The sequence below is a fragment of the Pelodiscus sinensis genome, chromosome 22 (assembly GCF_049634645.1).
Source record: "Pelodiscus sinensis isolate JC-2024 chromosome 22, ASM4963464v1, whole genome shotgun sequence".
In the NCBI taxonomy this organism is placed as follows: Eukaryota; Metazoa; Chordata; order Testudines; family Trionychidae; genus Pelodiscus; species Pelodiscus sinensis.
In genome coordinates, this window is record NC_134732.1 from 6,354,427 (window position 1) to 6,381,992 (window position 27,566).

At 46.9% G+C, this 27,566-nt stretch overlaps 1 protein-coding gene and 1 long non-coding RNA gene across 7 annotated transcripts in view; one reads left to right on the forward strand and one right to left on the reverse strand.

The window, feature by feature from the left end:
- ASTN2 (astrotactin 2) overlaps nucleotides 1–27,566 on the reverse strand; it is a 730,659-nt gene that overhangs the window by 59,279 nt on the left and 643,814 nt on the right. For all 6 annotated transcript variants that reach the window (XM_075905850.1, XM_075905849.1, XM_075905851.1 and 3 more), the window contains one exon: nucleotides 14,493–14,634. In XM_075905850.1, coding sequence (XP_075761965.1) covers nucleotides 14,493–14,634 — 142 coding nt within the window. The remainder of the gene's footprint in view (nucleotides 1–14,492; nucleotides 14,635–27,566) is intronic.
- LOC112545460 (uncharacterized) lies at nucleotides 9,730–11,293 on the forward strand. Its single transcript, XR_003088924.2, has 3 exons — nucleotides 9,730–9,982; nucleotides 10,336–10,394; nucleotides 11,087–11,293. It is a non-coding gene; the product is annotated as an uncharacterized LOC112545460 (long non-coding RNA).

A 27,566-nucleotide genomic window follows, 5' to 3' on the forward strand; every position in this document is an offset into this window, starting at 1 on the left:
AAAGGACAGACGCTCCAGCAAACCTGAGCTCTTTGCAATGTCGGGGTGCCATGCAGCCAGTCACTAATTAGCCCTCAAGACACCAATGGGAAGCTGGGAAGCTTTACGATCTCCATTTTACAGATGGGCCAAGTGAGGTCTGGGGAGGGTCAAGGCAATATTGCCAAAAGTGTTCACTAAATGGGGGTGGGCTTAATTTGCGTTGGCCAAATTGGGGCAACTTGGGTTTGATTCATTTTCAGAGGCCTTGAGCATGCACAACTGCCGGGGAGGCCAATGGGAGCAGTGAGCGGCTGGTGCTTTCAAAATCAAATCCTAGGGCGGTCTCAAGTCAGGCACCCATAAATCATTGGCTACTTTTGCCCATTTAGGCCCTTCAGTAGGATGCTGAGTATCTACAGCTCCAATGGGAACTGTGGGAGCACCGAACCTATGAAAATCAGCTGTACGGCAGGTCCCTGAAAGCAGTGAACACTCGACCATTTCACCCTTGAATGACTTGCCGAATCAGCCCCAGAGAATCTGTGGCAGAGGTAGGTGTAGCACCGAGGCATTTCAAACCCAGTGCACCTGAACACACTTCCTCCAAAGCCTTGGTCCAAACCACATGGAATTTGATGGCAAGACTTGCACTGACTCCAGGGGGAACAGCATGGGAAAGTCCAGGACTGATTAAATATAGGCTCCCAGGTCCCCTCTCAACCTTCCCAGTCAAGGATTAGAAAAAGAAAAACAGCAAACTATATGGGAATGCAGTTAAGGTATATTGGAAAACAGCTGAGTCCAGAAATCTCCTTCTGGCACACCCTCTGGGGAGGATTCCACCATCCATTCACCTCTCCCCTGCAGCCTCCAAGCTCCACGTTGGCAGACCTGGAAACATTTTTTGTCTTGAAACCTTGAGTTGTAAGAATTCCTTGCACAGCTGGGATGGGCTGCTAGTGGTATCAGACCCTGATAAAAGGCAGCAGCAGCAGGGCTTGGAAAGGGTGCCTATGGCGTAATGCTTTGCGTAAATGAGAGATTAGGAGAGAAAAATTTAAAAAAATAAATTGAAAGAAGAATAAGAAGCAGCCTCCCAGAGATAAGGCTGGCGAGGACTTTGTGTGCCTTTGTTTGGGGGGGGTTGTTTTTAGTGGTTGTTACAAGAAAGCGGGGTGAGGGGGAGTTGTTGCAGGTGTCAGCTGGAGAAAGAGAAAAAAGTTTTACAGACTTACAGGCTAGTTTGGCAGACACCATTACATTACTGTGATGAGCTTTCAGATCTCAGGCACATCTCCAGATGGTTTCATATGGCACCTGTCACTGCCATGTCTGAGCCATGTGCTACAGTCTGCATAGGGGACTTATTTAGTTGACGAATGCATGAGGATTAATTTGTGCCTTAACTTGCTGCTTAAACCTGGACCCCTTTCTGAGACACAAGACTCAGTTCAATCCAATGCCTATTTCAATTGATGGGAGTCGTTTCATTTACTGCAACAGGCTTTGGAATTGGTGGTCAGGGTGGACTCTTAGGGCACGTCTACACAGCAGGGCTAAAGTCGAAATAAGCTATATAACTTCAGCTATGTCAATTGCATAGCTTAAGGGAAAAACGCTGATTCCGGCTTTTGGCACGGTCTACAAAGCAGGAAATCCGAGTTAAAGCACTCTTCGTCCAGGTTCCCTTCCTCCTCATACAATGAGGGTTATAGGAGCTGAAGTAAGAAGTCTTCCAGCTTGACATTATTTTGAAGTTATGTCACAATAACTGCTTGCGGTGTAGATGCAGACTATGTTATTTCGGAATAATTCACGTTATTCCAAAACAACACTGCTGTGTAGTGTTGAGCTATGCAAATTGCGTATCTTATTTTGATACTATTTTGAAATAGCTGATTGGGAATGTGGATTGGATAAATGGATGGTAAGATGGATAGAAAGCTGGCTAGAAGGTCAGGTCCAGCGGGTAGTGGTCAATGGCTCAATGTCAGGATGGCGGTCGGTTTCTAGTGGAGTGCCCCAAGGTTCGGTTCTAGGACCGGTTTTGTTCAATATCTTTATTAATGAGCTGGATGAGGGGATGGATTGCACCCTCAGCAAGTTTGTAGATGACACGAAGCTAGGGGGAGAGGTAGATATGCTTAAGGGCAGAGATAGGGTCTGATGAGGATCAACAAGGACAAGTGCACTTGGGACGGAAGAATCGCAAGCATTGTTACAGGCTGGGGACCGACTAGATATGTAGTAGTTCTGCAGAAAAGGATCTGAGGATTACAGTGGATGAGAAGCTGGATATGAGTCAACAGCATGCCCTGGTAGCCAAGAAGGCTAATGGAATATTAGGTTGCATTAGGAGGAGCATTACCAGCAGATCAAGAGATGTGATTATTCCCTTTTATTCGACTCTGGTGAGGCCACATCTGGAGTACTGTGTCCAGTTCTGGGCCCCCCCACTACAAAAAGGATGTGTATGCATTGGGGAGGGTCCAGCAGAGGGCAACCAAAATGTTTAGGGGGCTGGAACATATGACCTACGAGGAGAGGCTGAGGGAGTTGGGTCTGTTTAGTCTGCAGAAGCAAAGAGTGAGGGGGGATTTGATGGCAGCCTTCAACTTCCTTAAGGGAGGTTCCAAAGAGGATGGAGAGAGGCTGTTCTCAGTAGTGACAGATGGCAGAACAAGGAGCAATGGTCTCAAGTTGCGGTCGGAGAAGTCCAGGTTGGATATTAGGAAAAACTATTTCCCTAGGAGAGTGGTGAAGCACTCGAATGGGTTACCTAGGGAAGTAGTGGAGTCTCCATCCCTAGAGATTTTTAAGTCTTGGCTTGACAAAGCCCTGGCTGGGTTGATTTAGTTGGTATTGGTCCTGCTTTGGGCAGGGGGCTGGACTTGATGACCTTCTGAGGTCTCTTCCAGCTCTATAGTTCTATGGTTCTATGATTCTATGATTTCGTCATTTGGCACTGTCTACACAGCACCATATTTTGAAATAAAGTGCTATTCTGAAACGTCCCTTACTCCTCGTAGAATGAGGTTTGCAGGGACATCAGAATAGCGAGCCCAAAATATTATTCCATCCTAAATAATAAAGATGCAGAATAGATACTTTGGGATACTCGGGTATCCCAAAATAGTGTTGAAAAGGAGACGTTCCCTTAGAGGCCCCGACTGGAGCTGTGTGCTGTCTGCAAGTCCATCCCTAATTGTGTGTGCTGGGCATCTGGAAATTGTAGTGCATCCAGACCCATCCTCATCAGCAGCATGTTTATGTATAGAGGTTGTTGCTGCAGAGACAAAGAGCCCTGGGTCTGAAGTTCCCCCTGGGTGGAAAAATCCTGTTAAAAACTGGAGTCATTTTTAACACCTCCTGATGAGCCGTTGGAAGGGTCAGGGGTGAGGACCAGCCGAGCATTCCCTGGAGAGCAGCAGCAAGCTGTAAATAACAGGCTGGACTTTTCTAGAAACTTCCATTCTAAACTGGCCAAGCATTTTACCAACCCTGAGCAACGACTCACCACAGCCAGATCACCACCCATCTTACAGAAAGGGAAATGAGGAGGTCAGGGGATGCGGTGAGTCAACAGCAGGGCTGGAAATAGAATCCAGGACCCAAAGGGTGACTCCCAGGCCCTCCGTTCCAACCACAAGACAGTACTATGTCTCTGTCTTACAGGCGCGATTTATCCCTTGCCAGCCTTTACCGAGCACCATTTAGGTCAGACTCCCGCAGTGGCCTCAGAAAGAGTTTATAGCGTCTATAACTTCAGCTGGAAAGAACTGGCCTTACAAAATGTTCCTTTCCTATAGGAATAGGTGGGACACTGGCTGGAGTGGGGCCCCTCTCACCATTCCCTTCACCAAGGGACTGGCTTTGCCAGGAGCGGGGAAAAAGGCTGAAAGCAAAACAGAGTGTTCCTGTCTGGAGGGTTCAGGGCATCAGAGCAGGCTGGATCTCCTCCACATAAGCCCCTTGAGGACACAGATGTTGTCCCTACTAAGGTAATGGAAATGATGAAGCTGGAGAAACCATCTACTACGGTAGGGCTACTAAACTTTGAAAGCCCCGGGGGTCACAATGATACTCATAGCATATGCTGAGGGCTGCAACTTAAGTGTGGTTGCATATACATGCAAATATATATGCAAATGTATGCAAATAGGTTATTTCACACTGACAGGCATGAATACAAAGATTAAGGCAAGACTACACAACATGCAGGTCCCATTTAAGTCAGTTCTGCTGATATTAATAAAATGCAGTACTTACCTGATTTCCACCCACAGGACAGCACTTTTAATGAGCAATGACAGTCTAGGAATTTAACTATTAAAATGCATATCAACAGATGGCCATTATATTGATTCGCCATTATGGAGCATGTTCCCAATGGAGGCCAAGTTCAAAGGATCCCACTCATGGGCCGTGTGTTGAGCCCTGTGTAAACCCAAACCGCACTGTGGACCACAAACAAACAGGCGGCCCATAGGCATGCGTGTTGAGTAGCCCTGAACTATGGAAAGGTGCTGGCAAAATGTTGCTGGGATTCTCCATACAGCTCTCAGACTCTCTCTCTCTTGCAGGCAGGGGACCTGGCCTAGCCTAGCACATCACCGCACTGCTTTACTGGAGTGGGGAAGCAGGGAGGAGAAATGATTGGTAGGAAAGGGGGTGGGGCAGTCCTGCGGCTATACCAGAGGACACCTGCGTTCTATTCTGAGCCTTGCACTCAGATTGCTGGGTAAGCTCAGGAAGTGACTACCTTCCTGTCTGCCTCAATTTTCCCACCTGTGAAATGGCTAATACAAATACCACTTCCCAGCTGTGTAGGGAGCCAGCTCTCCACTGCAGTATGCACCTGAAAAATGATTGAGTTACACATATTCCGTAAAGGGGTGGGGAGATCAAACCTCAGAGCTACTCTGAGAGTTAAGTAACATTTGTCCTGGGCATTAAGATCTCTAGGAGAAAGGTGCTGTACAGTTCAGAGAATCAACAGAAAGGCAAATGTGTGGGACTTAGGAGCACAAAGAAGCTTTTGCTGACTTAGACCCAGAGCAAAGCCAGTAACATCTCTGTGTTTATTTCTGCAGCTCCCTGGGTCTCTTGCACTGTCTCTTCCGCTGAAATCAGAGAGATAAGCTTAGAAAAAACCTATTTACTGATAGTAGGTTACTACATGCTCAGAAAACTGAAAATAATCTTCGAGCACACAGAGGAAGAGGGTTAGTAAATCTGCAATGGGAAAGAGAGGCAACCAATAAAGGCCAATTCCCCATCAGCCTATCAACATCTCCCTCACCCCTCTTCCTATTAACATTTCCAGGCAGAATCATCATTTTTATCTCCCCGTGTGCAGTATCTTACACCATGATGTGAGGATTCCACCTCCTCCCCGTTCCTCCCACAACTTTCCTATCTCACTTCCCTCCTCCAGCCGACCCCAATGGACCCATGCAAATAAGCCCCAAGATGGCTGGGGGTCTACAGATCAGATGCCAGGAGCTTCATAACAAAAATGCAAAGAATGTTATTTCATTCCTGACATCTTGAGGAAAGGTTGGAAAGAGGCTGGGCGTGGGGGGAATCTATAATGCTTGCTCTGTTTACAGTGTGGGATATAGCCAGAAATGGGGGAGGGAGGGCGGGAAGGAGAGAAATTTTGCCTTTCCCAAAGGAGACAAGACCTGCCCAGCTGTCCAAGTCAGGGGCACTCAGAGGCAACCAGAGGATCTTACAAGTTAAAAGAGAAGACAGGCACAGGAAAGGGAACGAGCTAGGAAACAAGTATCAGAGGGGTAGACGTGTTAGTCAGAATCTGCAAAAGCGGCGAGGAGTCCTGTGGCACCTTATAGACTATCTGAAGTGTTGGAGCACAAGCTTTCGTGGGCAAAGACACACTTCGTCAGAGCTAGGAAACAATTATCTGAAGATCACACAGCAAATCTGGGGTCAGAAGCTATGTCTCCTGAGCCAGCACCCTAACCACTACACTACACTGCCTCTTCCATAGCATGCCATACTACCCAGCTGCAGGGAAGACGAGCGCTGAATCTGAACTTCATTAAAGTCCAGGTAATACTGGAAAAAGGTCTTGCTTTGGGGAGGCTGCACTGCTACCCATGCATGCTGAGACACAGGGATGGGGCCTCTAGTGAGACGACCCCGCTATGGCTGGACAGGACAAGTCCATCCTCAAGAGGCAGAGTGACGGGTGGGGAGAGAAGAGGGAAGCAGCCCAGCCTGTTGGTTGTCCTGGTATGGAGGGAAGCACCTTCCTTTCTTTCACACAGTCTCCATTTCTGAATCCTTTAATGCTAATGAAAGAAGCAAGGCTTGGAAGTTGCCTCTGGGAGTCATTATGATATGGACAGTCCAGGCAGTGGCAGCCCAACCTTCTCCCCAACCTGGGGGGCATCTTCTTTACCAGTGAGAGGGGATGTCAGGCCCCATGGTCCATTCAGTCCTGGGCCCTTCTTCCATTAATGCTCATTGCAGTAATATTTTAGTAGGCAATGTGGACGCCCGTCGATTGAGAGCTGGACTTAGCCCCTACATATTCCTGTCACCTAGCTCAATCAGCGACACTTAGTAAATAACACCCGGTGTCCAGTAGGGATGTAAGTTACTAGTCGACAACCTGATAAGCATATGCTTACTGGATAGTCAACTAGTGACGCAACTAGTTACATCCCCTCACCTTGCTGCCTCTATCAGAAACAGGCAGCAAGGGTGAGAGCAGGAGCCAGTGCTGAGGGGAGCTGGCTTAAAAGCCAGTTCCCCCAACAGCACCATCTTTGCAGGGGGGGCAAGGGAGGCAGAGGGGTAGCAGGGGACTAGGTGCAAAGCAGGAATCAGCTGTCCCAGCTCATGCCACCTGCTGCACTTCAGTCTTTTAAATGTAGGAAGAACCTCTGGGGGGTTAGCTCTTGGGGCCAGGAGCTATCTCCGCTGCAGCTCTGCAGTTTCCCCCTTTATCAACTAATCAACTAATCTATTAACTGATTAAACACCATTTTACATCCCTAGTCTCCAGAGCTGACCATGTATCCAGTGGAGGCACAACAGAGCTGTTTCTGTTTTAGCCAAGTCCAAGGGGTGACAACTGGCAAAAGACTATGGACTTGTGAATGACTGTCTGTTGTGACAAACACAGTGAGACTGGAGAAAGAGGAGACAGAGGCACAGGAGGAGAAGACAAAGGTGTTAGAAACTGCTGCTTAAGAGACTCTCTAGCAAGGGTGAGCAAACCAACACCAAAAGATGAGAGTGGGAGATGAGAGAGAACAGAAGATTACTGACCTCCATAGAAGACGCTAAGGCTGTGTCTACATTGGCAAGATTTTGCGCAAAATCTTGCCGCCTGTCTACACTGGCCACGAGTATTTGTGCAAGAACACTGACTTTGTAATGTACAAAATCAGTGGTTCTTGCGCAAATACTCTGATGCTCCCACTCAGGAATAAGCCAGTGTAGAGGGCCAGTGTAGACAGCAACGTTAATTTATTGCGCAAGAAAGCCTGATGGATAAAATGGCCATCGGAGCTTTCTTGCGCAAGAGAGCGTCTACACTGGCACGGATGCTTTTGCGCAAAAGCACATGCCAGTATAGACGCTCTCTTGCGCATATATTTTTAACAGAAAAACATTTCCATTAAAAGTATTTGCGCAAAATCATGCCAGTGTAGATGCAGGCTAAGACTCTATCAGCTCTCAATAAGGATTTGGGCTTATTTATCTAAAGAAGAGAAGATTGAGGAGGGATTTGAAAGCAGCCTTCAACTACCTGAAGGGGGGTTCCAAAGAGGATGAAGAGAGGCTGTTCTCTTTGATGGCAGATGACAGAATGAGGAGCAATGATCTCAAGTTACAATAGGAGAGGTCTAGGCTGGATATTAGGAAAAACTATTTCACTAGGAGGGTGGTGAAGCACTGGGATGGGTTCCCTGAGGAGGTGGAATCTCCATCCCTAGAGATTTTTAAGTCCCAGCTTGACAAAGCCCTGGCTGGGATGATTGAGTTGGGATGGGTCCTGCTTTGGACAGGGGGCTGGACTCGACAACCTCCTGAGGGCTCTTCCAGCCCTGGGATTCTATGATTCTAAGGGTGAAGAACCTAGAGGAGGGTTTTGTGTGCAGATGTTTATTATTTTTCCATAGATCTCTTGTGCTGAGTGTGCCGTTATGTCTTCACTTGGAGCTGGAAGCGTGATTCCCCGCTTGAATGGACCCACTCATGCTGGTGCTCGTCACAGTAGCTCAAAACTTCCTTCTGTGGCAGATTGAAGAGTGGTTTGGGCTAGCTGCCCCCTGTACGTCCCCACAGGGCTCAGGCAGGTTGGACTCAGGGCAACCAGCCTGTGCCATGGCTGCTCAGGCTACCAAAACTGTGCTGCTATTTGCAATGAGCTCCCTTGACGAGTGCTGACGTGAGCCCATCACTTCGGGCAGGGAATCACAGCCTTTGCCCCCACTGCTGATATGGGCTCTGGGTGAAATGTGTGTGGTCCAGACGTGCCTTTGCCTTTACAATGTTCGTATGTTACTTGCCCCCCGGAAGGGTGGGACTGCAGCCCAGAATGCCAGTGCGGGTCATGCTCTGAAGGCGGCATGAATACGCTACTGGGGTGACTTGAGAAGTCAGTGCTGATCTTGGGCCCAGGACAGAGGATTTGAGGATCCCACCTCCTGCGAAAGGTGCCACGCAGGGCGTCAGTACTCCAGGTGTATGTGTCAAAGGCTTGATAAAGGGACAGTGATGGATGCTGCGCCGACTCCAGAGACTTGAAAGCACATGGGATCCAATAGCGGGAGCCAGTTTAGCAGCCCGATGATTGTCCACATGCAGGCGCTCAGCCAGGACTGTGTTCAACCCGTTCCACCAAGTCTTCAGCTACATCTGCACTATGAGCTGGGGTGAGTCTCTGCTCACACAGATGTGCCCGACGGGAACAAGGGCGGGTAGCAGGAGAGCTGCGGTCACACCGCTCAGCCAAACCTGCCTAAACCCCACGATTATGGACTTGGCACAATTTGCCACTGCCTGCAGGAGCCTGCTATTGAACCAGTGCAGCAATGATGGCTGGGCATCCACTCCTCGCTTGAAGGGTCGACAGGGCCACTGAGGATCTGCTGCTGCTGGCTATGAGCTCGCACACGTGTCTTTCCGATCCACCCACACAACAATGGCCACTGCTGAAGAGCAGCAGGCGTTCGCCCTCCTTGGCAGGCTCACAGGGTGCAGAGAGGTGCGTATAAAGAGCAGGAAGCCGTACACAGGTTGCACGGGCTGAGCCTAGCTGCACTGGAGACAGAGCTGCTCTGGGCCAGGCAAGGTTTGCTGGCTGTGGGCTGCAGGCCCAGGCCGCAGAGTTTATTGCTGCTCTGAGGGCTGACTAGTCACATGGCTATAATTCATTTCCATCCAAGGGAACTGGCCTTTCTTCCGCAGCTCCCCATCAAGAGCTAGAGACGCAATGAGCCATTTCCTCTAGCTTCCAAGTTCCTGTCTCCATGAGGTGATGATGCATGGTGCGACCTCTTTCCCCATGACCTCTCTAACACATGTGAGAGGCCTCGGGGCAGGTCAGCGACACACCATGGTGGCCGATCTGGTGTGGCGAGGGGGAACGCAAACTCAGCGGGAGGCTGGAGGCTCCGTCTTGGCACAAGGACTGCTCCAAGGAAGAGGCTCTGAAGGGGCTCCTAATGACTTCCATATTGTTTCCAGTAAGTTTTGTGCTGATTCTTGGCACAAACACCGGAAATGAATAGGCTAGGTCAGGAATGTAAATAAAGTGAAACATTGGGATTGAATCTAATCTATCATTATAGTATCTGTGGTGGAGGGAAGAGTGTCCGGAGCTGCTCCTGCCCTTACGGAACTGATCTATCGACGCGCCAGAAGGGGTTTCATCCTCTCCCCCAGCTAGTGGCTCCTCCCCAAGCGCTCTGCAATAAACATGCGGGGCTGGCATGCCTGCTCTCCAGCGGCCGAGCAGGTACAGTGCTTGCATGCGGGCGGCTTTCACAGCTCAGTAAACAGGCGTCCCAAGGGCTCAGAGAGCAGCTAGGTAAGGAGAGGAGAAGGGGAGTCTGGTGGCAGGGGCAGCGAGGCTGCAGGGTGCCAAAGGAGACAACCCAACCAGTCCCATTTAGGAGTAGAGGTGAGTAAAGGGAGCTGGTGCACTCTCTGGGGTTGGGTTATGGGCGCTGGCCCGGGAGGCTGATACTTGGCTAGAAACAATACAGAGCCCTTCCCACTTAGTGGGCGATCTGCAATGAGTTACAGGTCTCAGCCCTATCACAAATCCATCTGTATAATTGGCACTAATGACCCCCTTTGTCTCAGCAGCAGCCAAGGACTGAACAGACATGGAGGTGCCTCTTGCCAGACCAGTCTTGGAGGAGTGAGTGAGTTGCCTAAGTTCTAGCTGTTCTCTGGGGAGAGGAATTCTTGCTCATGGCACATTTTGCCAGCAGTACATTTAGTTCATTTCTCTCTTTTAAGGGGCATACATCAAATGCAGTATTCTTCAAATACACCCACGAGCAATACCACGGTGTATTTTTCAGTGGCTTGTCCCATGTTTGCAGATGGACTTGTGTGTACATGCATGCCTCTGAGTGTGCACCCATGTGCATGTTTGTATGCAAATATCTGTGTGCAGGTGCACTTGCCTGCTAACAGGCAGGCATGTGTGTAATATATCTGCTCTTCCATGATACAGTTTCATGCTGCAGGATTGATGTCACAACCCCAAATGTTTTGCAGGCAAAGCAGCATAGGCAAATTGTTCTTGTCAAACTGAAAATGAAGAGTGATGTAAAAATTAGCTCTGCATTTGATAGTTTATTTGTTTGAATTACAGAAACCTCAAACACAGAAAAATCAATTAGCTTGTTTACTTGGAGATGTTGTTTTTCTTAAAAACCTGAACCTTGGCTATGATCTCAGGATGGGAATGTGCTGAGCTTTTGGTCAGTAGCGTCGCCTAATTGCGTTAGGTGACTCAGAAGGAAAAGGCAAATGGACCCGATGTCAGAGCCACATTTAGGGATTTGATCAGCTCCGCGTGATCTTACAGGCCTGTCTCTCTCCTTAGGTGATACCTTCCAACTATGCAGAGGGCAAAAGAGTTTGCCTTTCAAAAAAGCACGGATTCAACACAGCATGTGTGCTGTCACCTGACGGGCTGAAATCAATCGCAGCTCCCTACTGAATTGCTGCAAATGGGAGTCTGCCCATTTTAGAGACTTCCAAGAAAGAGATTTTCCCTCAAACACACAAACAAATGTAACAAAAATCAATATCAACCCAACTTGGGGCCTGGGGTTTTGTTTTAGTTGTGTCTTCATGGGGTCAGAGTGGAGCGTTAGCCTCCCGTGTCTCTGTCCTGACTATCTGAGCTTTGGGTCGCAGCTGTATGGATGTCTGCAGAAAGCAGTCATTAGTGTGTTTGTGTTTGTGTTTGTGTGTGCGTGTGTATGTGTGTATGTACACACCTAGTGCATGAGAATATCTCTGGTGACTGGCAGGTGCAGGTGTGTACTCAGGTATGCATGCACCAGCGTGTGAATACCGGGCTCTTTCTCTGTGTGTGTGGACCAGTGTACATGCATAAATGCTAGCATCTCTGCGCAGGTTCTCGCATGCACGTGGCATTCTGGGAACCCTGAGAAATGGATGCCAAGCCCCGCAGAGCCTTAGGCAGATACATGGAGCTGACCATTCTCCACGTGCCTCTCAAACTCCACCTGTGCTCCCAGAACACCTGCTATCTCCCCCAGGCCGCCTGCTTTCCATGCTTGGCTGCATTCCAAGCCCATGGATCAGGCTTTTGGCACGTAAGGCTGCAGCAGTATTGTAGACAGCAAGCTCTGAGGCCAGCTTCCCCTGGAGGCAGACTGCACAGAGCAGCAGCTCCCCCAGTCCACCCAGACATCACCCCTTGCCAGTGAACACATACTCTGCCTGAGAGAGCTGGCAGGGATGCTGCTGGCTGTGTGCTGATTGAGGGCCACCTCTGCCCACCTCCACTGCTACGGGACTCAGAGTTGTGCAGCAGAGAGGCGCCTTTGGCGCAAGGAGAGGACAACCCTTTGCCTACATGCCGCTGGACATATGATAAAGCTTTGTACCTTCAGCTTGAGAATCCTCCAGCCCTTTATAAATACTGGTGAATTGTCACACCACCGTCTGGGAGGCAGGGAAGGCTCAGACCTCTATTTTGCAAATGGGGAAACTGAGTCACAGAGGTGGCGTGGCAGTTCATACAGGGCACCTATGACAGAGTTGGACCCGGGACCCAATTCTCCTGGCTCAAGCTAAATGCTTTACCCTCAACATTAGCCTCTCCAGAGACTGGAAGGGCAAAAGAATTGCTCCTCCCTTTTGACAACCACGCACCCAGTTGCCAATAGTTCGCAAGTGACTGGATTTTACTGGAGGCAAATTATTAGCCAGCTCTGTTCCAGACTCTTCCAGGCATCTCCTCAAAACAGCCCAATTCCCAGTGATATTAATAATTATTCTACAGACCTAACTATATTTTAAGAAGGAAACACTTACAGTTATTCAATGGCAAGTACCATTTTGAGCCTGCTCCCAGACGCGGCACAGCACCAGAGTTATGCAATAAAAGCTCTTCCCTCCTTGGAGGTTGTCAATGTATTTAATGGGGGGCGGGAGGGAGGAAGAGGGAGGAGGAGGAGGTGAAGGGAAAGTATTAATCAAGATCTTAAAAAGTTCTCGTTGACAGTCCATTTGCCAGCTCTCAAGTTAACTGCCTTTGTGGTCCCATAAAAAGTTTCATTACTCACTACAAAATGTGTTTTAATTATTGCAGCCGCTCGGACGCTAAGGCTGGGGTGTTTCTCTCTCCCCTGCACGCTGACTGAGCCACCCGGGGGGATGCAGCACATGGAAAGCACAGGCGTGAGGAAGGTGGTGTTGTGGTTTTAAAGCACCGACATGGGAACCAGGCCTGTGTGACCTTGGACAAGTCACCGCGTCTTTCTGCACCGCAGTGCCCGCTCAGTAACAATGGAGACAATGACACTTCCTTTGCCTCCTTGGATTGGAAACACTTCAAGGTGGAACGTGTCCCTCCTGGCGTGTTTTCACAGTGCTTAGCACACAGGCCTCAAAGTCATGCTGCAATGTTCATAATACCACCCCTGGCTGCTCTGCTGGCTAAAGGGGGAAACAGAGAGGGGAGAATCTGGCAAGGACACAAAATCACCAGCTGCCTTTAAGAACCACCCCCCAGGATCAGATTCCAATCTCCCTGATGCTGGTTTCAGACCAGTGTAACTCCATTGTCTCCAATGGCGTTGCAGCTGATTCCTACTGAGGTAAGAGAGAACAGGGTCCTAATGTGTATTAGAAAAGGATTCAACGTGCTGCTGTTGGAATTACTGCACTACTGCTCTGAAAGGTGGCCTTCTGCTGTTAAAACAGAAACATGCATTTTCTTGTGTGTGAAAAGCCACTGATAGCTCAGATGAGCCGAGTGGGCAAGGGCAATAGCACAAGTTTCAAGGTATTGTTATCCAGACGCCAGCTCGATCTCAGACCTGCCACCTTCCGTACCACAGTAAACACGAGCATGTGTAGATAGCAATGTGCACAGCTGCAAATGATTCTGAGGCTGCTGTATCAGCGTGCCTGGCTGCCTGCCATTTGTCCATTAGGAACTTTGCTGGTCAGAGAAAGCAGGTTACTTTGCCCTCCCTTCACTGGCTCAGCTCATGAGAATGAGGCAGACCACATCCCGTCATGCACACGAGATTGGAAAGGGGGGATGACATGCCACTTCCCCATTGATGGAATCGTACCAAACCCCCAAATCCAAGCAGCAGAAGTATGTCCAACGTGGACCAGCTGGACCTCAGTTTCATGGACTGAACCTGTCTCAGCTTCTAACACATAGTCAAGACACATGCACCAAACAAACCTATCTGTGTACCACAGCACTGGCCGCAACGGGGCCCTGCCAGGATACATCCCTCCAGGCACTGCTGCAATAGAGATGTTAAAGAACAACTACACTGTATGGCTTCATCTACTTTGCATCGTTATTTCGAAATAACAATGTGAGTATCTACACAGTCATTCCGTTATTTTGAAATAATTTGGCTTATTCTGAAACCTGTAAACCTCATTCTATGAGGAATAATGCCTATTCTGAAATAACTATTTCGAATAAGGCATCTGTAGATGCTCCACTGCTGCTGCTTCGAAATAGCCCCTCACCAGAGCCATTCTGAGTTATTCCTCCCCAGTGCTTCTTAGGGCTGTAAATCGAGATAGCAGGTCTACATTAGGGAAGCCTCCTTTGGGCTAATTTTGAGGCTTCCTTGCAGTGTGGACGTGCTATTTCAAAATAAGCTATTTTGGAATAACTATTCTGGAACAGCTTATCCTGAAATAGCTGTGCAGTGTAGACATACCCTATGCTACTTCCCAACCCTCCTCTCCATCCTGTCCCAGGTCCATCATTCCCTTACTTGTATAGGCCATCCGGTTCCAGGCACTTGAAAATGACCGAATAAAGGCTGGTTTCTGGGACCTCGCCATGGCTTCTGCCAGCTGCCACGCAGGAAGTTCCAAGTCCGGAGAGCAAATCATCAGCGAAGCTCAAGGATTCTCCTGAAGGCCAAAGAGCAGAAGGGGAAGATTAATAAAGCTGAGCAACCCCACGCTCAATCTCCAGCCCAGGCATCCAGTTTTTCCTGAGCCTTTCCCTAAAAGATGCAAGCAACACAAATACAGCACAAGCCAGCCGGCAATCAGACAGGAGCAAGTTGCACGATTGGCTCCTTTAGGGTAGATTGCCCAGACACAGCGCAGGGTCCCTGGAGTACACAAGCCCATTGCAGAGCCCATACGCTGTCAGGCAAATCCAGACTAAGTTGGCTCGCAGCTTGGATTGGGCACGTAGGCAACGTGCAGACCAGTCCAGGGAAGACCCTGCAAATGTTGAACCCTGAACCTCTAATGGGGCAATGTTTCCCCCATTTTTCCAGTTGCTTTGGAAGAAAACAGAATCAGTGGCTTGGTCAATGTTTTCTCTCTCTTGTTTTTTATTCTGTTTTCAAAGTGACACCACCATTTCAAAACACCACGGCTGTGTCTAGACTGGCCACTTTTTCCGGAAAAGCAGCCACTTTTCTGGAAAAACTTGTCAGCTGTCTACACTGGCCGCTTGAATTTCCACAGAAGCACTGACGATCTCATGTAAGATTGTCAGTGTTTTTGCGGAAATACTATGCTGCTCCCGTTAGGGCAAAAGTCTTTTTCCGAAAAACTTTTGCACAAAAGGGCCAGTGTAGACAGCTGAGATTTGTTTTCCGCAAAAAAGCCCCGATCGTGAAAATGGCGATCGGGGCTTTTTTGCGCAAAAGCGCGTCCAGATTGGCCACGGACGCTTTTCTGCAAAAAGTGGTTTTGTGGAAAAGCGTCCGTGCCAATCTAGACGCGCTTTTCCAAAAATGTTTTTAATTGAAAACTTTTCCATTAAAAGCATTTCCCGAAAATCATGCCAGTGTAGATGTAGCCCACCTGTCACAGTCCAGCAGGTTTCCTCACCTTAGCTACTACGAACACCTGGGGATAGCAGGACTGAAGGAATTCTTACAAATGGAACCTTCTTGTCATGATTATGCTCTTTATTTGATGCCATTTCTCTCAGGCTGGACAAAAAGCAATGACTTTCCATTCGCAGACCCTCTCCCTGCCAGGGCCTAAAGGCCGCAGCATTGCTGTTCAAACACCACAGGGAGATGAGTGCTTCTTTTAAAGCAATCATTTTTATTATAAATGAAAATAATAAATAATAATTTGGTAAAGCTTATTTTTTTACTACTATACACTCAACTTATACAACATCACCCAATTTAAATCAATAGCATTCCTTTAATTACACTTCTAGGGCCTGACTCCAAACTGCTTTCACTTATAGACGGTTATTTATTAGTGCAAAGAGAGTTATCATTTGGATTTTGTATCAGCCCTGCTCTACATCCCCCTTTTTTTGAAATAACAAGCAGAGCATCCACACTACCAAGCCCGTTATTTCAAAATAAGGGGCTGGTTATTTCAAAACAATAACTCCTGCTTTCCATGAGGAATAATGCTTTTTTCAAAATAGTTATTTCGAAATAGTGGTTGTACGGATGCTGCACTGCTGCTATTGTGAAATAACTATTATCCAGAGTCATTCAAAGTAATCACTCCTCAGTACTTCGTGGGGCTCTAAGCCAAGGTAATGCATTCACATTGAAGCTACATCTACACTGTCTGTTTTTTTGGAATCGGAAATGCAAATGAAGCATTCATTTGCAAATCTCGTGCTCTCATTTGCATATTCTCTTCCGATTCTTTTTGCAGAAGAGGATTTTGTGTATTAACTTACATCCTTCAGGGCTTAAATCATCTATAACTATTAGAGATCAGGAAGAGACTTAATGTAGAGGGCAGATTAGCCCACATCTGTCTTTTGTGGGGTTCTTATGACTTCCTCTGAAGCATCTGGCACAAGATTATGACAAAAGCAGGACAGGACACAGGAGTAGACATACCACAGGTCTGGTCCAGTTTGGCAATTCCTATATTACTACTCACGATCTCAGTGTTCACCTCATTTAATTGTGTTGTCATTGCTGCTTAACTTAGACCTTGTTCTCTGAGACCAGATGCCTTGTACCGCTGATCAGACACAATGCACCTGGGCATAAAGGCATGGTTACCACCAGTGCTTTTTTTTTTTTGTAAAAAAAAGGGTGCCGGCACTCCAGGGGAAAAGTTGTTGAGAAAAAAAAAGGCGGTGGGGGCAGTACTGTCACAAAAAAAGCACTGGTTACCACGATAGTTTGGCTACAAAGTGACTGTCCATCATCACAGAGTTGTTGTCTGCTGATGTCGTGAAGGGTCCCGTTCTGAATACCAGGTGGCAGGTTACTTGAGGATAAGCAGAAGGTGTTTGGGGTTGACTTGACGCAGCTCGTTATAGCGAGTCCAGTGTACCAGAATACAAAAATACAAAATGTTTGGGCACAAGAGAGATTATCGCTGCCCAGCCAAAACTCTCCTGACTCAAAACAATAATCCCTCGCTATCTGTTTAGATGTCATTGGGCAGTGGTGGAGTTTTAGGAAAATACAGTTGTGCCTAGGCAGCAATTTTTCGAAGCACTTGCATTCAAAATGAGATGAGGGGGCTTCATATATGCACACAATGGGGCAGAGCAGATAAGTCCTTTAGTGCTCCAAAGGCTGGTAGGCTCTTTCTCCGGCAAGGGAAGGAAAGCAAGCTCCACACCTGAGGCCTTTTTAAGGGTCTTTGAACAATGGGCAAAACATAACAAATTAAAACATTCATCTCCATTGAAAATGCTGGTTAAATCCCCCCCAAAGCATTTCCCTGCCTCAAGCCACAAGTGAGAAAGAGAACACACCTTCCTCCCTCAGCTTGCCTCTCCTTATAGACCCTGCCCCGCCATGAGATAGGCAGGGATCTTTTAACCCATGTTGCATGCCCCCTGCAGGAGATTCCCATGCTGGCCAGGATTCCCTTGTGGTGACCCAGGAAAGCCAAAGTATGGCCTGGGTTCTGACATGATGTTCCAGGCAGGAGTCCAGTATAGCTCCTATAGGCACTGCGGGGTGGATCTGAGACCAGCACAGCACCCCCACAGATACCAAAATACACATCTGGATTTTTCTAAAGAGCCCAAAACATCAGGTGCTGAACACTTCTCAAAATCTGACCCATCTTTAACTGCCTAGTTGCCTTCTCTGGGCCCCACCAGTGCACTATCTGAGCTCCGTGCTAACAGCAATGAATTTACCACCACAACACCCCTCTGGGGCAGGGGAACATTAATGTTCCCTAGATGTGCCAGAGGAACTGAGGCAGAGAGAGATGCATTTGTGGCAGAGACGCATACCGAGCCTAGGTCTCGTGACCTAGTGCATGGACATGAAAGTTGGAAGATAGATAGTTGCGTGAGAACTGCGCTGATCAGTCCTGCATCTTCCAGGCTTCACCGACACAGAATTTGCCACGGAATATCCCTTTGCTGCAGAGTTGTGCTTCAGAGACTCTGCTTTCACTGAAAATCAAACCTTTTTGTATGGTAACCATGATGAGTGTGTGTAGGCCCCATCTATGGCACTCCACCAAAGAGGACTAGGTAGCAGTACTACCTACAGAGCTTTAGCTCACTCACTACCAGCTTCCAACTGTAGCTCTGGAGGTTCAATCCCTGCCATTGGGGAAAACTTTAACCTCCTTGGACCCTCATCAAGGGATCTACAAGTTGCTGTTTTGTTTCAGACCAATTCCACAAGAGAAGGATTGGAACTCCACTTCATTCTCAAGTTTAACTCTCATGCAAATGGTCTAAATCGTGATATCGGATGGCTCGCACATTATCAACAAACCAAACAATGAAGGTGCCAATGTCTGCGTAGAATCTGGTGTTAGTACTCTTCCTTTCCTAGTGCAAACTAATGGTTCTTACCAGCCTCTTTTAACTATGTATTCTTTGAGGTGCTGACTATTTGTTGTTTTTTAAGTTTTTCCTGTTACAGACTGGCTCGGCTGTCCCTTTGAAACTTATCTACCCAATGTCCTTTTTTCCCCCTCCTCCAATTTTCCCCCTCTCCCCCACTATCCTTATTTATTCTTGGTTCCGGACTTCCAGCACTCTGGTCATCTGGAAATGGGTTGTGCCCACGAAAGCTCATGATACCATCTACATGTTTTGTTAGTCTTTAAAGTGCTACCCGATTATTTCTTGTTTTTTAAGTAAACCCCTGCTATGGCAGCCACCACACCAGTGCTTCAGGTTACAGGAATGGCCTTGACAAAGCAGACCAGGTATAAATTGATGGAGGGATGACAACCGAAAGCCTGAAACAATAACTCTGAGGGTATGTCTACACTAGCTCGTTAATTCGAGCTAGGTAGGCAAATCAGGCAACCGGAGTTGCAAATGAAGCCCGTGATTTAAATATCCCAGGCTTTATTTGCATGTTCCCGTCCGGGCGCCATTTTTAAATCCCCCTTAGTTCGAACGAACTGCCCACGGCTACACGCAGCAGTTTAAAGTTAATCCGAACTAAGTGCATCCCGGGGAAGGCTAAGACAGCGCATTGCCCCAGCCTCTGCCCCTCCCCTCCAGCCTGGGGAAGACTGAGGAAGACTGAGGCTGATTACTCCCCTCCCCCTTTCCCCAGGAGTGAGGCCAAGGGTAGAGCTGGGCCAAGGAGGATCAGGGCAGCCACCGGCTCCTCCGACAGCTTGGGCCAGGCTGCCGCTGCCGCAGCCACAGCCCAACCAAACGGGCTGGTTCTGCCCCAGTCCTACTATAATTGGGCCTGGCTGGGTGTCCCACAGGCGTCGAGGGACCTAACATCTATTTCACTACTAGTAGTCTATAAACACTCTTAACTGAAAAGTTCTGTGGATGAAGACTGTAATATTTTGGAATATTATTTTTCACTTACCGATATTACAGCAAGACCCCAGAAGGTTGGTTCTCTAAAACCTTTCCTGCTATATAAATGTTTAGTAATGTTATAGCAAAATCATTTTACCAATCACTCAATGTTTTCATTAGCCTCTCTTATGCACACTCATTGCGTCACTATTTTGAACTTTATATTTAAAAAAAAATGAGGTCCACATTTCCAAAAAAAGCATCCCTCTTCCCCGAAATTCCTGCGTACAGGCCTGAAACCCATCCTCAGAAATAACCAGCCTGAAAATAATCACTGACAAAGTGCACCGCACTGACTGATAGCCAGGCAAGTGCCTAGCGATGTGGGTGGAGTAGGAACGGAAGCTGGTTTGCCTGATTTGCCTACCTAGCTCGAACACTCCCATTTACTTCCCTTTCTCCTCATGAGGAGCAGGAGTACCAGTGTCAGTGAGAGCACCTTGGCATTCAAGTTAGCGGATCCTTACTAGAGCTGCAATACTGAATGCCAGAAAATTGACCATGAGTGTTGATCCGTGGGTAAGTACAGGCATGGCCTAAAAGTGTCCCAGGATCTCTAACTCCACCCAGGCCAGACCTTAGAGAGGAACTCAGTTTGATGCCTCAAATGAAGACCATCACACCCTGTACCAGACTCAGCATCCCCATTTGGAGACTTGGACTCATGGTCTCCTGGCCTAGCAGCAAGAAGGCCACCATTCACATGTCCTGGTGAGCACTAAATCAGCACTGTCAGCCTAATTCTCCTCTTAATGACAGCTGTGTAAATCACAAGAAGCTTCACGGTCATAGGCTGGGATTTGTGCAGAGCCAAACTAAGAAAGAGGAGAATCTGGAACTGAGATTCCTGTGGGGAAATGTGGAAGCCTTTTTGCCAAAGGGAACACATGCCTGTTTAACCAGGTTGCCCTCCATTCCCAGAAGCCATGTCCTTGTGAGAACAGCAGCATATAAAGTATGGGGAGAGGGTGACTCAGCCTGGCTCCTTTGGACAAAGATTTAGTCCTGGGTGCTGTGGTTCAGCTTTCCGGCACAAGCAGCCCCAATGTGGCATGGCAGCACAGGAGGGAGATGAAGAAGAGGGAGTGGATGCTATTGGAACTGTCTGCTGCAATTCCTAGAAAGAAAATGTGGAGAACTTAGATGTTCCTTTGTCAGTCAGGCCTGACAGCTTGTTTATTGGCCTAGATTAAACCAGCCCCTATGATCTAACCAGGCACTCTCCTCCGAGTGTGATTTTCTTTCTTTCTCTCTTTCTTTTTTTCTTTCAACCTGTTTTTAATTTACTCTTCTGCCATTTCTCACTGTGACCTCAACTCAATCTGGTGCTTAGTGGTTAAAAAACAAAGACAAGGAAAGAAAAGTCCTTTAAAAATCGCATTTTATTTAGTTTGCTTAGTTTTGAAGCTTCAGCTGAAGAAAGATTAACCTTTTCTGCCTAACTTAATGGAAGCAAGGGGAGAGTCTGTATGGATAAATAAATATATGTGTGGGTATGGCGCAGACGGTCTCGTGTTACAGCCTCAGTGGAGCTATAATGGGGAACAGGCACAAGCCTGTGCGGCAGCTCCCAATTTGCTGGTTTCAAGGAAAGAAAAACAGAATAGAATGTCAGAAGCCCAGATGGGCACAAATGGCGGTGCAGAGAGGAGGCAGGCCGGGCCCTGTTGGGATTTCCCTTGTTGCCGGTGCCCTCCAGAGTGGTGCCGAGGGAAGCAGGGGTGAAGAGAGTTGAGTCTACATTGCTCCTGCCTGGCTTTATTCTCTGATTGCAAGAAACACCTGATGCAGAGAGGCCTCTAAATTCACCTTGTTTTTCTGGGTCCTCTTCACACCCTCTTTCCCACCAGGGTCTGCCCTCGAGGCATTAGGCACAGAGAGGAGAGCAAGTCTAGAAGCATGAGCATTGGTCTGTTCGGAGTGATAGATGATGAGTGCAAGTCCAGGGCTGTCCTTCGGGAGCCTGGCTACATCTCAGTTCAATCAGCTCTGTCCCGATCACGTCGCTCATGTGAGGGACAAATTACAACATGGTTTTACAAAAGGTAGATCGTGCCAAACCAATCTGATCTACTTTTTTGAGAAAGTAACAGATTTTTTAGATAAAGGAAATGCAGTGGATCTAATCTACCTCGACTTTAGTAAGGCATTTGATAAAGTACCACATGGGGAATTATTGGTTAAATTGGAAAAGATAGGGATTAATATGAAAGTTGAGAGGTGGATAAGCAACTGGTTAAAGGGGAGACTACAGCGGGTCATACTGAAAGGTGAACTGTCAGGTTGGAGGAAGGTTACTAGCGGAGTTCCTCAGGGATCAGTTTTGGGGCCAATTTTATTTAATCTTTTTATTGCTGATCTTGGCACCAAAAGTGGAAGTATCCTAATAAAATTTGCAGATGACACAAAGTTGGGAGCTATTGCCAATTCAGAAAAGGATCGGGATATCATACAGGAAGATCTGGATGATCTTGTAAATTGGAGTGATACCAATAGGATGAAATTTAATAGTGAGAAGTGTAAGGTTATTCATTTAGGGATTAATAACAAGAATTTTAGTTATAAGCTGGGGACACATCAGTTGTAAGTAACGGAGGAGGAGAAGGACCTCGGAGTCCTTGTTGATTATAGAAAGACTATGAGCCGCCATTGTGACATGGCCGTGAAAAAGGCTAATACGATCTTGGGATGTATTAGGCGAGGTATTTCCAGTAGGGATAAGGAAGCGTTAGTGCCATTATACAAGGCATTGGTGAGACCCCATTTGGAATACTGTGTGCAATTCTGGTCTCCCATGTTTAAGAAGGATGAATTCAAACTGGAACAGGTACAAAGAAGGGCCACTAGGATGATCCGAGGAATGGAAAACCTGTCTTATGAAAGGAGACTCAAGGAGCTTGGTTTGTTTACTTTAACCAAAAGAAGGCTGAGGGGGGACATGATTGCACTTTTTAAATATATTAGAGGGATAAATACCAGGGAGGGAGAGGAATTATTTAAGTTTAATACCAATGTGGACACAAGAACAAATGGATATAAGCTGGCTAGTAGGAAGTTTAGACTTGAGATTAGACGAAGGTTTCTAACCATTAGAGGAGTGAAGTTCTGGAACGGCCTTCCAAGGGAAGTAGTGGGGGCAAAAGATCTATCTGGTTTCAAGATTAAACTAGATGGGTTTATGAAGGGGATGGTTTGATGAGATAACATGATCTTGGTAACTAATTCACCATTCATTATCAGTGGGAAATAGGTCAATAGAGGGATGATAGGAGTTACTATAGAGAACTTTCTGGGTGTCTGGCTGATGAGTCTTGCCCACATGCTCAGGGTTTAGCTGATCGCCATATTTGGGGTCGGGAAGGAATTTTCCTCCATGGTAGATTGGCAGATGCCCTGGAGGTTTTTCGCCTTCCTCTGTAGCATGGGGTACAGATCACAGCTAGAGGATTCTCTGCATCTTGGGGTCTTCAAAGTATTTGAAGGCTTCAATATCTGAGATATAGGTGAGAGGATTATTCTAGGAGGGGTGGGTGAGATTTTGTGGCCTGCACTGTGCAGGGGGTCAGACTAGATGATCATAATGGTCCCTTCTGACCTTAAAGTCTATGAGTCTATGAGGTGGGGTATCTCTTGAAGATGCATGGCTGGATCCTCAGTCAGGTAAATTGATGTTGTCATGAAAAGGAGCTGCATGGGAAAGTTTGACTTACCTGGAGAGCGAGGAAAAGGCGAAGCTAACCTCGAGGCTCTGTACCTAAGGGAGTGGGCTTTGGGCATTCAGCCAATGAAATGCAGATAAGAAATTTCAAATGAGAGAGGGTTTTTTTCTTTGTTTGGAGTCAAGCAGCAGTTTTCCCAGCAGGTATGGAGCAGGAGAGATGGAAATCTCCCAGGAACAGACTCCTTGAATTCATTAAAATATGTAAAAGTTTAGATAGCCCATCAGGTTTTAATGTTTTCCTTGTTTGGGGGTTTGGAAATCATGTCTGAGATGGTTAATTGTTTTACTCTTCTCTCCTGTAACTAAGAATTATAGTTCAGGGAGAATCCCTGAGTCTATTTCAATCCATGGTTTTTAACACCCAGTCATTTACAATGCTTGCAACAGTAGTCTTGTTTTAATAATAAAAGTGTTTTCTTTTTGTGTTGTTAACTAGTATTGGTTCATTTTTGTGTTCTTAAACATATGTGCCTAAGTGAAACCACATTATCTGGGAGAAGCAGAGTCCCACTGCCTCTGCAGATTATCTCTGTTTGTTTTCCCTATTCCTAGCAGAATGGAGGTTGGGGGAGGGAGAGTTTTGCCACAGGGAAGAAATTCCAAGTGGTTTCTTCCCTGTAAAAAGGGCTATTTCTTTTTATTTCTTTTTTAATTCTAAGTGACACTTGGGGGTGGCAGCTACCTTTTTTTGTCTCTCTCTCTCAGGGAAATTGAGACCGCACAAGTTTGTCTCTGGGAGTTACAGAGACATGTTCTTACAGACTTTATTCTGCTATCCGGCTCTCATTACCTACACTCGATGTCCCAGATTGAGCCATGACAAATGTTCTGATACTTCAGTCAATGGAGCTACAGAGCTGCTCTGATGTACAGAGTCTAACCCTTGGTCATGCCAATCAAACTGTGTCCCACTCACTGAGACTGGAGGTCAGAGCCTTCCTTCCCCTCCCATGCCACAGTGCACAAAGTAAATTCACTAAAAAATGATTAGCTCTTCTTTATATTTCAGTAATGTCCAAAATGTGCCAGTCCCCACTGCCACACACGGTGGCTGCATCTAGACCGACAAGTTTTTCCGCAAAAGCAGCTGCTCTTGTGGAAAAACTTGCCAGCTGTCTACACTGGCAGCTAGAATTTCCGCAAGAACAATGACTTCCTACTGTCTGATATCAGTGCTTCTTGCGGAAATACTATGCTGCTCCCGTTCGGGCAAAGCTTTTGCGCAAAAGGGCCAGTGTAGACAGCTCATATTTTTTTTGCACAAAAAAGCCCCGATCACAAAAATGGCGATTGGGGCTTTTTTGCGGAAAAGCGCGTCTAGATTGGCACGGACGCTTTTCCGCAAAAAGTGCTTTTGCGGAAAAGCGTTCATGCCAATCTAGACACTCTTTTCCGAAAATGCTTTTAACGGAAAACTTTTCCGTTAAAAGCATTTGCGGAAAATCATGCCAGTCTAGACATAGCCAGGAAGACTGGGTCCCTGCTCCAAAGAGTCTATAGTCTAGAAATTGGTCCCTATGTCCCAAAATAGCTCCAAGTGCTTTTCACGCTATATATCACGGAATCGCCTTACTCACACCTGTGATGTAGCCACTTCTAAGGTGGAACATGGAAGCTATGTAAGACTGTGACTTTGGATAAATCAGAGAATCTCTCTATGCTCCAGTTCCCCATTAATTAAATGGGCATAACAGCACTTCCTTTCTCCCATCCTTGGTCTTGTCTAGTTAGACCCTAAGCTCTTTGAGGGACTGTTTCTTACTATGTGTGTATATATTACTTATTGGTATTGTTATTATTTCTATTTCTGGAGCACTGAGCATAGAGTGGTGACTTTGTCCCTGAAGAGCTGGGCATCAGCTGGGCATTAGCTGGTCATCTACAGGCCTCTGCCCCTTGCAATAAGGGTCTGTACACACCCACAACAAAGAGACAGTCTCTACTTTCAGGAGCTTAAAATCTTGTGAGAGTTCATTATAAAATTGCTCCCAAAAGGTCACAAATCTGCTAAGATGGGTTTGGTTCAGACCCTTGCTCTCATGCTTCTTTTATACAGAGGCTTCCTCAAGCTCATTTATGAAGTTTGGACTGATGGACAGCCCCATACATCTTAGCTCTGTCTGTCTAGGGAGTTGGGTGGTTCCAGCTGGCTGGTGGGTGCCAAAATGTAGAGTGGACGAGCTTTTACCTAGGGGCACAAGGACTCCATCTTGAACTGAGAGGAAATCTAGTGGCTAGAAAGCCAGCCCTGGCTGAATTCTGCCACTGGGTCTAGCATAGCACCTTGCCTACTGCAGAATGCAAATGGGGCCTTTAATCCAGCAAAGGAGGAAGAGAAAGCCTTCCAACCACCATGCTGCCAATCGCTCATTTTCAGCTCCACTGGCCACACGTCCTGATGCCCAGCTCTTCAAGACCAAAGTCGCCACTGAAATAACACTCTATGGGACCTCACTGATGGGGTACAAGCAAGTGCAGCATTGAATCTGTAGCTTTTACAAACATCCTCCCCTACACACATGCATGCTGCCCTCAGATCTCAAGTGGGGGGGGAGGGGAGCATTTCCTAGAAAGACATTTTCAGACAGTATAATTAGTCTCTAAAAACACGATTGCCCTAGGTAATTTGTCAGATCAAATCACTGTAAACTGATGCCAAAAAGCAATCTCTTGCTCTACGCTTCACTTGCCTGCACTTTTTGGGTAATTGGACCTTTTGTAGCTCTGCGATATCAGAAAATGAATTCTGTAGCATCATAGTTGCCTTCCCCTGCTTCTGGCCCCTTCGTACACTTCAGGGCTCAGTGCCAGGGACTGGCTTGAACTAATCATGCACCTTAGTTCACGACTGTCAGCACAGACCAATTTAAAACAGCAGCTCTTTGTCCAGCACTGTTTTATTCTGAATGCACTTAGGTGATATCGTCAGATGCTGGCATATGAAGTGTACTGGTGAGAATGTCACAGACCAGAGTTTTCAGAAGGACTCAGCACTCGTAACCAGGGCTAGATTACCAGCATTTTTTAAAATCTGGCTCTTATTTAGTTACCTCAATGGGAACAGAGCTCCTTGGTCTCCTTTTGGGGGTATTAAACATCTGAAAACCCAGGAGGGCAGATCTTCAGCTGGTGTGAACTGTCCTAGCTCTGAAGTCAATGGAGCTGTGTTTGTTTACACCATCTGATGACCTATCTCCTGGCACTGAGTTACTTGGAATAATGGTGCTATATCAGTTATTACAGACAGATGAGTGATTTTGAAAAAAAAGAGGACTGTAGTGAACACTGTCATAAATAAAAGTGTGGAATCAGTGCCCTGTGATTTCTGGGGAATTACTGAACCTGAGCACGGAAACCTTTACACACATTGAACTTACTCAGGTGAGCCTTTCCAACTCAATGGAACTATTCCGATGCCTACAGTTACTCAGGTGTGTACATCTCTGCAGAACCGAGGCAATAATTGGGGAGTATCCTGACAACTGGAGAATCTGAGAAAATATTGGTGAACCTTAACATTTTATCACAGATGTTTTTTATCTGAAAATTCATACCAGGGAATGTATTATGTGTTATTCTCCTGTTTATAAACTTTCAGTCTTCCAATCAAGGAGAAAAAACCATGACTTAGGCAGCCAACTACATGTGCCATTAAAGCAATTACTGCATAGCCGAAGCAGATGGATCACAAAGAACTCCCAGGCTGGAAATAACATAGTGAGTTTTGCAGGCTAATTATGCCCTGTCTGGAAACAAATTTCCCCATATCAGGTCTAAATGTGTTGCCTTATAATTTCATTAACTGTCTTCTAGTTCTTGTGCCATGACAAAGGATGATTTGAAGAGCCTGATCACCTTTTCTAGATCATTCTTGGTTTTGCCCTCTCTCATTTGTCTCCCCTCTGTGGAGAACAGTTTCAATGTTTCCAGTCTCTGTTCAAATGGAAGTTCTTCTATTCTGGTCCTCTCCTTGCCGTTGACTCTCTCAGGACGTTCTCTAAGCCATTACTGTTTCCACTGAAATAGACACTGCCATGCTAACTCTTGAGCACTTGACTCATTCAAAGCTAATACTTCATGTTCATATGGGGTATGTCTAGACTACATCCCTCTGTCGCCGGAGGGATGTAGTATGGACATAGCCATGGTGTTTGCAATACAAAGACTTCAAAGCACTGCACAAGTAGGGATGTTAAGGCTACGTCTGCACTGCAGCTCTTTTCCGGGATACCCCGGAGGTGTCCCAGAAGCGCTATGCTGCGTCCAAGGAACACATCCGCTTTCCTGAAAAAAAAATCTGAAAAGCGGACGTGTTCTTTCGCCATCCCTGTAAACCTCATTGTACGAGAAAGAAGG